We start from the raw sequence: 16,482 nt of genomic DNA, 5'->3' as shown, positions 1-16,482 counted from the left end.
AATTTTTATTTTGTAGTAGATTTGTAGTATATTTTATGCATGCCTAAAATAAATTATGAAAAAAATGGTAGTTTTACCTAATTACTGTTAACATCATCGTATTTATCCAAGTCTGCCTTCTGCTGGATCCGGATGGCGGCTGCTTCCTCGGACAGCTTGACGAGGATCTTGCCATTGACGAATCCCGCGTAGTGCAGTTTCCCTGCCTTTTTCAGACGTCTGGCCCGTCCCAGGATGGTTTTGTTGAGAGGTGTCAGGTGCTCGTTGACGTACACCTTCCCTGGACGAAGGTTTGCGGCGATCTCCCTGGTCTCGATGGTCTTCTTACGCCTCGCCGCTGACAGCCAGGCGTCCTTCGCTGTTCTCGAGGTGAATTGTACGATGATGGGAGGGTGGTCGAGTTTATCCGAGAACAAACGAAGCCGATGAGCAATGGAGATGAACGCCCTCCTGTATGTAACGCCGATGACATTGGCTAGCATCTCTAGACAGGTGTAAATGTCTTCTTCCGCAGTTACAGGAATGCCGGTGATCTCGAGGTTGTTGACACGGGAGTACTGCTCGATGTCAGCGAGTTGCATGCGCGTCGTCCGGAGCTCGTCACGAAGTCGCACGTTTTCCTCTTCAAACTTGGTACATCTCTCTTCCAGATGCTGTTGAGACGTCTCCACGGAGTCTGTACGCCGGACTATGGTGTCTAACTGAATTTTAAACTCAGACAGCTGTTGTTGAAGAGCTGATACCCTTTCGTCTGTGTTAGAATTGATTTTAGTTTTTAGGTCATCTAGGGCACTGAGAAACCATGACTTATCTTCACTTGAGTCTTTGTCGAGGGATGACACTGACGAGGCTTCTTCACTGCACCCTTCGCACTTCCACGAACGAGTCTTAGTTTTAGTAAAGCCGCGCACACACGTGGCGTGGAACGTCGACTTGCATGCGGTACACTTGGCGGTAGTCTCACCGGACGAACATAAGACGTCGCACTTTCCGCATTTGCCACTCATGCTGACTCACAGAAATGAAAAACGAGATAAATAATTAAATAAATAACATGTGTTGCAAAGTCTTACATAACCTAAAACAGACGGTAATGTAGGCACTGAGCAGGACTAGGCACGCGTTCAGATAAGGTTGGAACGACGAGATAAGAGGTCCTTCCTCATCGGCGCTCAGACCACAACTGAATAGTAGAAAGAATTTCACCCCTGCCCTTCTACTTTGTACTATTTCTTCTACAAGCTTGAAAATACGCACCTCAAACAAACGGATTATGCTTCATAATACCGGATTATGCATTGAGCACTCTCATAACCAATCTTTCGCACTTCATTTTAATTAGTTGTCTTCCAGATTACTTAACAAAGAATTACTATTCTACAGATTAAATACCTAAATGCCAATGTAATCTTTGGTCGTCTTATAATGGTCGTCCTGCCAACTGTGGATACAAATATGTAACGAGCTAATTCGCAAGCGCAAGGTGGGAAGTTATTGCTTTATAGTAGCACAAGTAGGCCTATTGTTGAGTCCTTGGAGGCAAGCGGCCATCTTGGATAATTTCAAATAGCTGCAAAATTATCTTCCAAAAATATTTTTTCAAACACCAAAGTGATGATTATAATTTAATAGCTAGTATACTGTGGGATTAGAAATGTTCTTAGTAGTTTTGAGTTATTCTCTAAGGGAGTCCATAAAAGCTAACGGTCACGGTCATCTTGGACAAAGGCCAACTAATACGAAAACAATATCCTTTTTGCGCGGGCCGTAGCACATAGATAGTTTTCCCGCCTCAAACAATCGAAGGCGCGTGGAACAAGGCAAAATTCTTGTCTCTCTTGTGACGAGAGGTAGGGGCGAGCCTAACGGGTTCCATTGATGGGCTACCCGGCTACCGACCGACCTGGGGTAGCGACTAGCGAGCCACTGGATGTTTGAAGGTTCGGCTGGTTTAGCTTACTGAGCTCGTTGTACAGTGAAATCTTACTTCCCTATTTTATATAGCCACAATCAAATCGATATTTACAAGAAAGAATGAAGATATAGACTCAGTGATGTGTGGTTACTTAATAAAATTATGTTCCTTGATTGTTTATCCTTTTATAAGAGACAATAATCAATCAACTTATATTTTCTTTATTTTTCGATTTATTATCTATATAAATTCAAGAGGTAGCCCTGTACCTGGTTAACACATATATCGATTACTTTTAACGTGTTTTCTTTGAGTTACGCCCTATGGGATTCCAAAGTTTCACAATGTTTACATTTTTGAAGAATGTAGATAACAGAATGTTAAATGAATTTAGCTGTAAATGCAGTGCTTTGATTTTACGGTCCAAAAGGTAGAAACAATTCGAATTGTGAAACTTTTAATTTTTGCTACGAGCCTGTTAATTGGAGATTGTGACTTTCTTAATTTAAGGAAGTAAACGTATTAACATGACGTGTTTGGAGTGGGATTTGAAATATGTGACGTGTATCAAACTTTTTCTCTTCAAAATCCTATCCGATGTAAAACACGGGTGCGGCAGCTAGGTTTATTAGAATTCAAAATTTTTTATGATTAAAATTGTGCTCCAATGTTTCGAAGTTATTTTCCGAACAAGTTGTTTAATAAATAAATAACTGTTTTGCCAAATTATGTTTTGAAACCAGGAACTAAAAGTAGATCAGGAAATAGATATTTTAGGTCAGAAAACAAAGCCAATCAAATAGGCCTACGTACTTTTTAAATAAAAACACTGGTCGGATGGTTTGTAGCTTTGTTGTTTATTTACTTCAATAAATTTCTAATGAAAATCACCACAGGTACTAATCTATATAAATAAAATTAGAGTTTTGTCTGTACATTGCTCAGAATCATCAATTTTTAGGTTATTTTTACCTTTTATACATTCAAGAATCCAAAACAAGTCTCATCTCAATTATTCCGTTATTATCTCAATCATCAATTATTATCTCAATTCCGTTGTTGTCTGTCTTCCGACTGTCACGGCCTAAAAGCCATTTTACGCGGCCTTCTTCTGAAAAACGAGAGTAAAGATCCGAATCGTTTTAATGTATTCACTGGATTGGCGAAAGTGTCTTAAGCTATTAAAATATGGCCTCACTACTTTGTAAAAAAACTTACGGACGTTTAAAAACCCAATTTTGTGCGATTTTTGTCAAGTTTTCTCACAATGTTTATCACATAATCATCTATGAAATAGCGAACGGCTGCTCGGATCAAGATTATTTTTCTCTAGCTGTCACTGATATGTTTACATTGAATGTTGTTTACAAATACTGCAATCATTTCCGATCACGTTTCAAAAGCAAATCCAAACCAAGTTGGTTTAAACAGTTTTTCCTTACATAACGGATTTAATTAAACGCAAGTGCAATAATGTGTAGGGTAACCGTAAATAAAAACAGAGCTATTTTGTGTATAACATTTTTATTTAGTTTTAATAACCGGGGAAAAGACCTTGAATCAGTGTTCTATGGCTGGGAAACTTAATTTTTTTACATAAGCGTAACCAATAGCTTACATAAAAGGTTTCAACTCACTGACGGCACTTCAATGGTGGTTGTGTAAAGTGTAAAGTGACAACTGCAGTGGGTGATTGTAACAGAGGTTTACGGATTATGCTCAAATCGCTTTTCCAATGTGTCTTCTCAACGCTATGTGTTGCTCGCTGGACCATAGAGCCAATATACCAATTGCCCATCTCTTGGGTTCGTAGGCCTAAACAATTATTTATAAGTTGGTAGCGCATATTACTCAGTGTTCCGTACAGACAGGAAAAGAGCACCTTTGATAGTGACATTTCTAACCTGAATGTTTAATGGCGAGGTTGAGATATAGTATTTTGACTTTATGTCGTTTGGTTAGTTAGGTAAGGTTAACCTAACCTAACTAACCAAACGATATATCGAATTAAACAGTCGAATAATCATTTAGTTGTTTGTGCCATCAGATATAAAAGTGTACCCCACATAGATCTATTACGCATTTTTTTTTACTTGAAACTGTCAGATACTGTATTTGTTTCTATATAATAGTTTGGCCAGTATATCTGAAAATATGCAAACCATCAGCTGTTCTTTATATAGGAAGGTTTCAACTGATCACTATAAGATCCCCGTGCGTAGAACGGGCACACAGCTAGTAATCAATATTTAATTAATACATCTTATCTTACTAATCTTACTAATATTATAAAAGTGAAAGTTTGTGTGCTTGTTTGTTTGAAGTTCAATTACGCATTAATTCGATATGAAGATAGCTCACATTCCAGATTATCTCAAAGGTCCTTTCGGGCTCCACCCAAGTGGCCCTGGGAATTCCCATGTTAACCTTATCAGTATTCATATTTGAAATCAATTAAAGAATTTTACCTGCTGTTTCAATTACACAAGTTGGTTCTATGATATTCAACAGCATTAAGGATTTATAGGGTTTACCAATAGAGTGCAGCACTATTATATTTTTTTCATTTACGACAACAGCTAATTTGAACCAAGCCGCAACAAAAACCTTTGATACACAATTGGAAGTGACAAAATAGGATTGTTTACAGTTATGCTTTTGTTTTTTATTTATAAATAATTTGTCGTATTGTGCGAATCTTTGGTGATTTACTTTTTTCTGCTGTTTAGATGCAGCGGTAGAACATTATTATGGATATGGTAGATGTTTATACTATAGCATACTGTAATCTAGTTTTCTCGGAGTAGGCAGTGTAAATTTACATTTTGTCGGTACATACAGAATGACAGAAAGACAGACAGACAGAAATTGAGATGATACTCGTTTCGGCTTTCTTAGGCTATGAAACGTAAAAATAACCCAACAAACTGCATGATTCTACGCAATGGACAGACAAAACTGTAATTTTATTTCTATAGAAGATGACTGCTACTCTACTAGTCAAATTTGCACAGTTTCGAGCACTCGACACACGACAAGCTGGTCGGAGTCTGACACCATTGAAGAATCACTGCAAGGGATGCGCCAAGAGGTAGACGAACATTCAGATGAGTTCTGAGAATTTCAACTTTCTCGTTTTTTAATGTGCCGTTATAGCCTTACTTGGAAGAGGGGGATTTTTGGACCACGAATGAGTTCGTATTTGTTTAGTTTTAAATGAATCCGACCTGAATATAAAATAGCAAATGCAAGTCCGCAGTTTGCGTTTTTGATCAGTAACGTAATTAAAATTTACCAAAATAAAGTAAAGTGTCTAAATCTAGTGCAACAAACCTAAATTATTGACTACTGGTTTTGATTAACGTAAATTAGTAATACTTAACGTTATTTAAAGGCTATTCTATGTTTGATAACTGACCTCCTGAATTTTATTTAAGTCCCTAAGTACAATATCATTGTCAAACAATGCAATAATGTTATTTCATAAAATATTTACCTGAGAAATTTAAAAATGGAAAATGCATTTCTCGTGTAAGACAATCTTAAAATGATACGATTCGTAATGATACGATCTTAAAACGAGCCACTCAGTATTCGTATTCAAAACACCAAACACCTGCCACTGGATCAAAATATGTCCGCTACAAAGCATTAAAACAGCATAGTACAGTGTATGAAAGAGGTGTGATTTATTTCTTGGTACTAAATTAAGTCATTCTTCAAGTATAAGTAAAACTTCAGCATGGGCATACTCTCTAACGTACTATCATATGATGGATTAGCTGAAGGCAGATAAGTCCGATTCAAGCTTATATTGCTTACTATAGGCTAAAGATTGTTGTAATACAATTATATTTAACTAGTGGTCGTCCAGTGGTCGAAAACTCGACCAAAAATATGTTATGTGCAGGTTTCAAATGATTTAGGCCCAAAAATCTTTAGCTATGTGAGTAACTACGGACTTCTGGAAAATTTAAATATGATATTTAGATGTGTGCTTACTCAGGAACAATGCCGTTCCGGGACACTCTGTAAAAATGGACGTTCCGGGACACTCTGTAAAAATGGACGTTAACGTGATTATAAATTTGCATTTTACATAGTCAAAATACAATAGGTATTGCGCAACCATGATATGTTATGTCATTAACCTTGGTTCAGTAATAAAAACTACACCGTGTGCTTACTCAAACAAAACAAAACTTGCTTACTGTACAGCAATAAACACGTAAAGAACAAAACAAAAGGAAATCTAGACTAGTAGACTACTGATACCGTAGTCATCATAGGCTACTACTACATGATGTTTCAGAACAGAAGTATGGTGATAAAAATATTAAATACCGTAACTCATAAAACACTATAAAATCATAGTACTGTACTAAAGTCTTTCTGGTAATAACACCAGTGATAAAAATAAGATAAAGATAACAATGATGTAAAACCCCTCTTATTATTTCTCTTTGTTCTATTCTTTCTTTGGTTTCTCTCCATCCACAAGTGGTCATGGTTACTAATTACCCAACGACCCAACCACAAAATGTTGTAGTGTTGTGACAGCAGACAGGAGCAGACGATTGTCAGTATGTCAGTGTCAGTGCAAGATTGTCAGTCTGTAGATGCGAGCGTATAGCTTGACCTTGAAGCTACTGATCGATATTTCTCCGTTTTGCTTCCATCTTATTTTTGTCAAATGAACTGTAATGTTTCAATAATGGGGAACCTACTGCAGATAAAAATTGCCGTAAATAGATATATAGTTCATATCGAAATATTAGACTGAAAAACACAATTCATAAAACATTTTCTTGGGATTTCTGAGGTAATATAATATATAGGCATCATGTTGATCCGATCCCAGTTGAGCGAGGTTCTAATGTATTTGCAAGTTTAAGCCACAACTCCATCACATTATGGTTGGTATTCAATGACCGATGTATTATCAAAAATTAATTCTTAACTTATTTTGATATTAAACAGAAGCATTCATTACAGCTTGCAGCACATATTGGTATATATAAATCTCCAAGTTACTATTACTAAAAAAAATAAAACACGAAATTGTGAGGCCGTTCAATTTTTATAAACACAGTGTTAAACATTTTACTCTGCAGAATACCGGATGGTAAAGAGTGTTTGGTTTCAAGAAAACAAAATAAAAACATTGTTTAGCCAGCTTTACTATTTATAGAAAAAAAAAAAAACAATAGAAAGGAAACCATAAGGATAGGTATAGGATTGAACTGAAATAATTGCAGGGAAACTTAAATAGTAAAGTCCACAAACTGTACATCGTTAGAGATAGAGAGGGGGGAGTGAGAGAGAGGGAGGGAGAGAAAGAGAGAGAGAGATTTGATAAGGAATCTGAGAAGTAAACAAATAATCGTTTCTGGCGTTTGTCATGGTGTACCCCCCCCCCCCCGTATTTGCACTCGTGACCACTTTTTGTTGCTTCCTTATCTTTCATCCGTCCCAAAATAGAATTCCTGTAATGGTTTGTTTGTAAAATTAAAATTATTATAAACATATTTTATCTATCGAGTGTAGTTTCGTGGTTATTCTTATCAGATAGAATAATATCGTTGCCACATGTAATAGTTCCTCCTTCGCGTTACGCAATAGCGTAAATAAACAGTTTCCGTATCTCGGAGAAGATTCACGTATGTTTCCCGAGATAAAGAAAATCCGTATAATTCCCGATCTTCCCGGTCCGTGGACACACTGATTGTACGTCAATAAAGGAGATATTGACTAAAATTTCTACTGAAGGTTAATAAAAAAAACTTAAAATATGGGATGATGACCGGGTAGGTTTTTAAGATTCAACCATTTATAATTAATTAATATTCGTAGTTCCTTATTAGAGGTGCATCATCTTTATTTGGAATATGAACATGTTTAAACATTAACACGTAGTTAATCACTATCCCAATATCAATAGTAACAAGGAGTAAACGAAGGTTACCGACCGCTGGGTGTTACCGTTACAAAGTAGGCGAGGAGGGTGCCGTACTGGCTACACTACTCCACGATAGAACACACGATGAGACAGTCTCCCTCCGCATTGGTATTGCAGTTACGCTTACCGACACAGGCAGCAGCACCGGTTAAGCTGTTTTCAAACGTATAAAGTGCACGGGAAGCCATACCTGACTGGCTTTTGGGAGAGCTGACTGGCTTTCGGGCGGGTGACTGCCACACCGAGTAAATTACCAGCGCGGTGACTGCCAAACCGGGTGGGCACAAAAGTATATATATATAAAATTATATAAATATATATATAATTATATAAATATATATATGAATTTGAACGGATGGTTTTTTGGCCTCTAGGGACCTCGAAACGAAAAAAAAAATCGGTCCCGCGTCCAGGTCTTACCATGATAGCTTATAAGCTATTCCATGATAGTAATAGCTTATTCCCTATATGGGAAATTCGCTAAAATGAGTAGGAATGGACGGGTCCTGAAATTTAAAGACATTTTTTAGAAAAAATAAATCCTTGATCATCGGAACTGAATTACATTTGATTCGGGAGGTTCACGGATGGGATTTGTTTCATTTAATTGTCAGTAAATTCACCACACCGAGACTACCGCGAGTGACAATAATCACAATTGCAGTAGACAATGAGGATATGGTGGGTGACGATGACGACGTTAAGTTGCTCTCATATTGAACTCAACTATACAAAATGTTCTTTTTGTAATTTGTTGTAATAAATTCTTCATTCTTGATATACTCCACGGTTGCAAGGGATGTTCAAGATAGTTTTTCCTACCCATTTTAATTAGGGGTCTGCGGTGCACCGAAAAAGTCGGTACGGTACGGTACAAGCTTAATTACCGTCATCGGTTCGGTACAGCATTTTACACGGTACAAATTCGGTTCGGTACAGCCTATTATAATAATAAATTACTTTCAGTTTACTATTGTAGTCAACGGCAGTTGGTTCCGAGCACATAAAAGTCTTATCAGATGTTTGTTTACGATCTTCATAATTTATTACTAGCGTGATGATGCAATAAAAAACCCATTAGCAGTCCCAAATCCATTAATATTTTATCACGACAATAATTGTTGTATTGAAGTACTTCCAAGAACTGTTGAGTTTTATCACTTTTATTTCTTTACGACTTTCCCCAATTCTGTTTTATCATAAAAATAATAGTTTTATGATGACTGTTAAATGTTATCTCTAACTTAATCAGTATTTTCGTGAATATTGAATTTGCCGCTGGCCATTGCCTACTGCCATAAAACTTTTTATGGCTACATATTAAACTTGTAACAAATCTACAATCTTATTTTATAAATTAAATATTTGTTATGGATATTTTATCTTTCTATTGACGACCATGGATATATACAAACTTTTGTCGTGATTTTAATTTCAACATCAAAATACAATATTGCACAATCGTGATATTTTAGGCCATTGACCTTTATTATGCATCCGGTATTGCTGTTTCAGAAGAGAAGCACGTTGATAAATTATAAATTGATATTCCCGTAGTTAAAAAGAATTATTTTATAAACCTATAAAACAAAATCATAAAATCTTACATAAAGATAACAAAAAATAACGGAAATTGTAAAAAGGGAATAAAGATAACAACGTCATTATTCTTTCTCTTTGTTCTTCTATTTCTTGGGTTTCCCTTATCACCGTTATCAGCTTTTATGACATAGCGCACAGCAGGGGGTAAAACACTTGAGTGTAGCCGAGCGGCACTAATGAGGGTCGGACCTTCTTGGGGGTGAACAATAGACGGCTTATCAGACCCTCCCCTCCCCTCCCCCGTGGCCTGGAGAAAGCTTGTAAACAAACTATTGCACAAGCGCGCGTGACTTGACATTGGGCTGCTTCAATTATAATTTTGTCAAATGAACTGTGATGTTTCAAAATCAAAAACAATAATTTGGGACCATACTGCTTAACAATAATGGACTGCAATTATTGTTGAACATACAATCCATTTTTAACAAACTAAGATTATACGATTCAAATACAATTATAAAGATTATCTTGGTATTTTACTTGGGGTAATGAAGTTATGTCTAGGCTAGTGTAATTCTCGGTTCATCAAGGTTCTACTGAATTATGTTTGGCAGTGAATATGTGTAGAATGCAATTTATAAATTCAGGGATACACACCTTTTACACAGTTATAAAGTCTAATTGCCCAACATCAAATCTTACTCTGTGATAATCCAAATTTTAGTTTCAGAAAAAAACTTTGCAAGAATTGTATCCATCTTATAACTTAACTAGTTTTGAAGTTGATAAAAAAAAATGGTCTTTGCCATTACTTCATCATAACCTCCAGTTTTTCATTGTCATCTGCTGTGAATAGCTGGCAAAACTACACTGTCTTCTACTGAATGCTTTAATATGTTTTTAAAATAAAATAAAAAAAACAACTAGACATTGGGTTGGTTGGAAATAATTTACCAGTTTTGTGAAATTATCTTGTCAATAAATGTTTCAAACATGTTTATTCATAAAAACTCTTATCCTATTTTTAAACTACTTTATCATGGCTATTCAAAGTATCTCAGAGTAAAATAGGTAAAGCCTTTATCTCAACTGTGATTTTTCTTGACACAATCCTCGTAGTAGTAAAAGGTTTTGTTTTAATAATATGTGGTACAGTAATTGTTGTTAGAAAACCATGAATGTAGGATACTATCCATTTTCATAGTAATGTCTATGTATTAAAGTTAAAAATAATGGTTTGGATACAGTTCTGAGAAGAAAACCGCAAAAATACGGGTAGCCGCGTACCGTACCGATTTTGTACCGAGAACCGAGGTACAAAATATTGTACCGTACCGAACCGTACCGACCTTAAATTTTCTGTACCGCAGACCCCTAATTTTAATAGGTACACATTACAAGTATCCATTCAGGTCTTAAAGCCCTTCATTTTTTAAACAAAATGCAGTGATCTATCTGTTGGTGTAAATGCCTGGTTGAACTAACTAATAATTCAATCCCAACCATCCCTAAAAATATGTCAATAACTTTAAGTGATTCCTGGTCTTACCTGTGCTATCGGAGTGTGAGGTATAGAGGTGGGAGCAGACTCAGGCGGAGTAGACATTCCGCAGAATGACGTCGGACTCCATGGATCTTTCTCTGTAAGTCCACTACCACTACGACCAGCATACTTGTGTTCTACAAACATTAGCTCATATGTAGCCAATGTTGCTTGTTATATCAAAGTTGGGCTGATCAAAATAAAAGTAGCGAGGTAAACTAACTTTCTAATTCTATTTTCCACTAACAAGCAAATCCTAAAATTTTAAATTAATTTGGACCCCAAAAAATCTAATTTGAATTTGAGAGAACTGTTATGAAATAAATAATGAACAATGCTAGTTTAAAAGAAGTAAAACTAAAAAGAGCATTTTCAGTTAAAATAATTGGCAATGTTTTTCACATTCAATTTCTTAAGCAGGTAACTAGTTTTCACCAATCTAACATATCTTTAAAACATTACCATTGGATTCACTTGGTGTTTAGGGTAAAGCCCAAAATATCAACCTTTGTGCTTATTTTATCTGTCTTATTTATTATAAATTTAACTAAGAAAAGCACTTATTTGGTTTTATTTCGATAAAAAGCTAATTATATTTGATCAGAACTAACTGTTTGGCCCCACTTCAAATTCAAACTATATCCTTTCAATAATATGGGCTAAATTATTGGTAATATAACACTGACAACCAAGGTAGTGCATGAAATGGAAGAGGATGAGTAATTTTAGAGAATAATAAAAAAGAGGGACCCAGACCAGAACCTTGTGGGCTTCTGTCATTTATAGGTCATCATAATGTGAAAAAACTAACTTCGCTTATAATAGTTTATCCCAATCACATAGATATATGGTAACAAATTTGGAGGGGTTTTTCCTTTTACCGAGAGTTTGTGAGAAGTCAAGGCTAATCCTAGAACCACCATCATCTCTCGGCCGCTCTATCTCTCCTCCAATGGCATACTTGGCACACTCAACTATCACGTCGTGGGGCTCCAACTTACGCCACCTGACACAAGATCTTTTTAAGAAAGGAATAATGCCCAGCTAGCTTATCTGAGAAAATTATCAAGGGCTCATGCAATACAAAGAATGTTCTTACATAGACTAGAAATCTTTGAAAACATAAATGGTATTGTGATAATTTCTAAACTTATGAGTAACAGATTTTTGTTTACCTCTGGCAAATTTTTTAAGGCAGCGTTTTCAAACAAAAAGATGGACTATTTGAAGGAAGTAAAGTAATACCTGTTTCTGCCTTTAAAAATAGTCCAGGGCCAGAAACATGAATTTTGATTAATGTGCAAGTAAAATAGGTGTACACTTGGTATACATTATTAGTAAGTTTTTAAACATTAGTAACAAACTAAATAAAAAATGTTATTGCTACAATCTGTTTGTTATTGATATATATAAAATACTATACCTTGCAGGAGTGGTTTCAGGTTCTTTGTATGGCATTACTAGTGAAGGATGCAATTTTACATTGTCCAGCATAGGCTGAAAAATAATAGAATAGTTCAATAATTGCATAAATAATACCAAAGTACCAAGAAAGCTCCTTAAAAGCAATACTTCAACACAAGCATACAAGAAGGTGTAATTAATTTAAACAACTTTAATCTGTTACATCCATTTGTTGCATAGAACTGCAATAATACAAACTTAGGAGTAGGCATGATAATGAAATAAGTTAACACATATTTTACTGTTGTGTAGATTTAAATCATGATATTTACGATTTAAAAGTAGATTTAAATTTTGTGATATTACAGCAGATTCAAGAGTTAGATGACTATGATGGGCTGAACATGTCTTGAGAAGAGATATAGGAAGGAAGTTGGAGAAGGTCAGCCGAACAGGAGAAGACCACCTGGAAGGCCTAAAAGAAGATGGTGGGACAACGTGAGGATAGTTATCGAAAGAGCAGGAGCGGATGTAGATGAGGCATATGATCGGAAAAGATGGCGAGCAATCGTTGGCGAGGCCAAAACCTTTCTAGGGTATGGCCATGGGAGTAGGTAAGAGTAAGTAAGAGTAGATTCAAATACCAGCATAACTAGTGTTTTTACACACTCAAATATAGGCCTACAGTAGAACCTCGATGAACCGGGGGCAGATCAAACAGGCGATAGATAAACCATGGTCAATTGATGCCTCTTAAACTATGTTACATAACTTAAAAAAATACCAAGAACATTTTATAAATTGTGTTTTTTCAGTCTAATATTGAAATTCACTGTATGTATATACAACTAATTCTGACCATTTTTATATACAGTAGGTTCCCCCATTATTGTTTTTGAAACATCCCAGTTCATTTTACAAAAATTTAATGGAAGCAAGACAAAGAAATATCAATCAAGAGCTCCAAGATCAAGCTATCTGCTTGCACTGACTGTCTGCTCTTTACACATCTATCTGTTGTGCGCGTGCTATGTCACACCAGTTTGTGGTTGAGTAACCATGACAACTTGTTGAATGTGTCGATGAAGAGAATCCAAAGAAAGAATAGAAGAACAAAGAGAAATAATAAGTGGTGTTTTACGTCATTGTTATCTTTATCTTATTTTACAACTGTTGTCTTTAAGACTTAAGTACTATGACTTAATGCTGTTTTATGAGTTATTAATGTTTTTATCCACATTTTTCTGTTTTGAAACATCATGTACAGTTGCATTAGCCTATGAAACTACGGTAGCAGTAGTTTACTAGTCTAGACTTTCTGTTTTGTTAATAATAATAAGTCAATAAGTCATTTATTAGGCCAGATCAACAATTGCATTAGCCAAGTCAAATTAATACTTAATTGATTAAACATCTTGTTTATCTTACTGTGAAAACAACTTATTTACAAGCATTAACCACAAGTTAATTCAACTAGTGTTTTCAAGTTAAGTCTACCAGTTTTCACGGACGCTGTATACTGCATTATCTATCAGGATAGACTTTTAACTCCCTTCTAAATTTACCCACATCCTGTTCAGCCTGTAATGGGAAAGGAAGGTTATTGAAGAGTTACACAGCATTGTAGTGAAAATGCTTCTGGAAAAATGCAGTTGAATGAAATGAAATGAAATGAAATGAAATGTGTTTATTGTCTTGTGAATTTATACAAATTATTGACAATGTCCGAAAAACTGCTAAAACTAGCATAGTCAGTGTGACGGGTCGATTATATCGGTTAGTAAATAAATAATTAAATTTGTATATTAAAGCTAAACATTATAGAATGGATTCAATGGTAGGACAACTTTGTGTGAATCCGTCAGTATTCGGAAAATCAATACGCGTGCGCGCTTAACTTCGGAACCAATCAGAAAGCAGATGCTCCGGGCTCCGGGTACGAGGCTAGAGAGCTTCAGCGAGGAGATACCGTAGCGGAAGGACGTGTTTTGGTTTTAGTCCATATTTCTTAAAACGTAAAGACATCATTTGTTCCTACCACCGTGTCATAACTACCTTAATGTTAAAGTGAAGTGACCCGGATATCTATAACCGTTAACTTATCAGAACGAAATAGACTTAAAGTCAAGTTGGTGAAGCGGGTGACTGTGAATAGCAAAATGCCGGTCTTCGCATCATAGTGGGAAAATGGCGATGGCAGATCCTTGTCAACGAACGGAGACGACGCCGTGGCTAAACCTAACCTACGCAGTCGCAGGAGTGCTGACAACCGAGTCCAGGATTAGACCTCGTCCGGCTACGTTCATCTCATTACTACACTACTACACCAGATAAGATTTAAAAATTAATTAGGCCATATTACATAACTTATTATAAGTTAGGCTAGTTGATCTAAAGAACTATCTTGAAGATTTAAGATTCGCCCAAATGAATGTTTAATATTCTCTAACCAATTGAACTTTTCCTTTTTGTATTAATAAATTAATTTGTTACAAACAAGTGAACGTTTATTTTATTTGTAGAACAGCCCACAAGATCTGTAGCTTAATGAAATTAAGTATTAAATAGAGTAAATAAAATATTGACATTTAAATTGAAAGTAAGACAAAACATACCTTTTGAAAAGGTAAACAAACAAACAAGAAATAAACGACACAAAATGGCGTCCAACGAGTGGGCTGTTAATTTAATTGATTAAATTAATAAAAAGAACTTACAACCTGAGATAGGCTATGTCATTTTTAGGCCTAACTTTAATTGTAAAATGTAGTTTAAAAATAAGTTAATTAGGCTAGGCTATTTGTTAAGGATTCTGTGGTAAAAATGAGTAGTTCGGAATCAGAGGATGGTGTTCCTTTGAGTCAAATAGGCCTAATGACTAGACCTATATCTAATGAAAATATGATTGACAATAGTAAAGAAAGTTTAGATTCCTTTAATGTAAGCCAAGAGGTAAATATTGCAAACATAGAACATTGTGATGATGTAGAGAATATGGATGACTTGTTAAAGGTAAATAAAGACCATGAAACTGATTTTAAGTGTAAACCAGAACAGTCAAAATCAGTACCATTGAACAGTAATTTTGGAGGAGGGGGTGGAGTTGCAATATTGAACAAACCGGTAGAGAGTAGAGATGATGATAAAGATGATTTAGCTAAGTTGATTACGAAAATGTTTTTTGACCTTAAGTCTGAAAGTCAAGGGTTCAAAGACGAAATTAGAACTGAATTCCGTACAATCAGGGAAATGTTTGATACACACAAAGCGGAAATGAGGGTAGTAGTAGAGGGTTTGAATAACAAGGTAGAGCTAAATCAGGGCATAACAGTTTTGATCCAAATGTTATAGGATTTCAATTATTATCAGATAGTTATGGGGTTAGGTTAGGTCACCAAATCTTAAATAACCGTGTTATGCGCTCGCATAATGATAAGAATTGTATTAATTTTTGTGTTGGGGGGAATAAAATACAAGACCTCATTAAGCTAATTGAAGAAAATCCTAATGAACTTAACAGCAATGTAATCACCTGGATAGGTGTGAATAATTTATTAAATGGGGATGATGTTAAGACCATTTGTTCATTATATGACGTATTATTGGGTAAGCTATATGAACTAAAGAAAAATGTGTTAGTTATAGAAGTACCAGTTGTGCCTAGGCTTATAAATCAAGGTAGGGATCATATCCGTCAGGTTAATGAGATTAATGAACACTTAAAATCTTTTGATAGAAAAATGAAGACAAAATTCCTTCCAATTAATGACCTACTTATGACAAATAATGAGATATGCATAGATTTATATGAGAAGGAAATTAAAATTAAGAATAAAATATACCCTGATATGGTTCACTTAAATGAAAAGGGCTTAAAACTAATATATGACCGTTGTACAAAATTTATTGAAACACAGAGGAAAATAATGGCTAGTAGTTCTTTCACATGTCAAATAAAAAAGCCTAGTGAACAAAATCAATTAGTGGGGGGTCCTGAGCTAAGAGAAGAGCTCTTAGATGAAAACAGTTATAATAACCCTGTATCAAATCAGGTTGGGACAGCCTTGCTGGAACTAGAAATAATGATAGGTGAGGTTAGGGTAAAAAGTATAGTGGATT

General features: G+C 35.4%; 1 protein-coding gene across 1 annotated transcript in view; it reads right to left on the bottom strand.

Annotated features, from left to right (window-relative positions):
• LOC128994028 (hamartin) overlaps nucleotides 1-16,482 on the bottom strand; it is a 61,271-nt gene that overhangs the window by 16,861 nt on the left and 27,928 nt on the right. Inside the window, exons 7-9 of the mRNA XM_054418229.1 lie at nucleotides 12,383-12,456; nucleotides 11,841-11,965; nucleotides 10,966-11,096 (exon numbers count right to left, since the gene is read on the bottom strand). Coding sequence (XP_054274204.1) covers nucleotides 10,966-11,096; nucleotides 11,841-11,965; nucleotides 12,383-12,456 — 330 coding nt within the window. The remainder of the gene's footprint in view (nucleotides 1-10,965; nucleotides 11,097-11,840; nucleotides 11,966-12,382; nucleotides 12,457-16,482) is intronic.

The sequence above is a fragment of the Macrosteles quadrilineatus genome, unplaced genomic scaffold (genome assembly GCF_028750875.1).
Source record: "Macrosteles quadrilineatus isolate MER2022 unplaced genomic scaffold, UCM_ALF_1.0 Scaffold_5__1_contigs__length_97177068, whole genome shotgun sequence".
Taxonomy (NCBI): Eukaryota; Metazoa; Arthropoda; class Insecta; order Hemiptera; family Cicadellidae; genus Macrosteles; species Macrosteles quadrilineatus.
The sequence above is the reverse complement of the archived record's forward strand: the minus strand, read 5'-3'. Positions and strand labels throughout refer to the sequence as shown.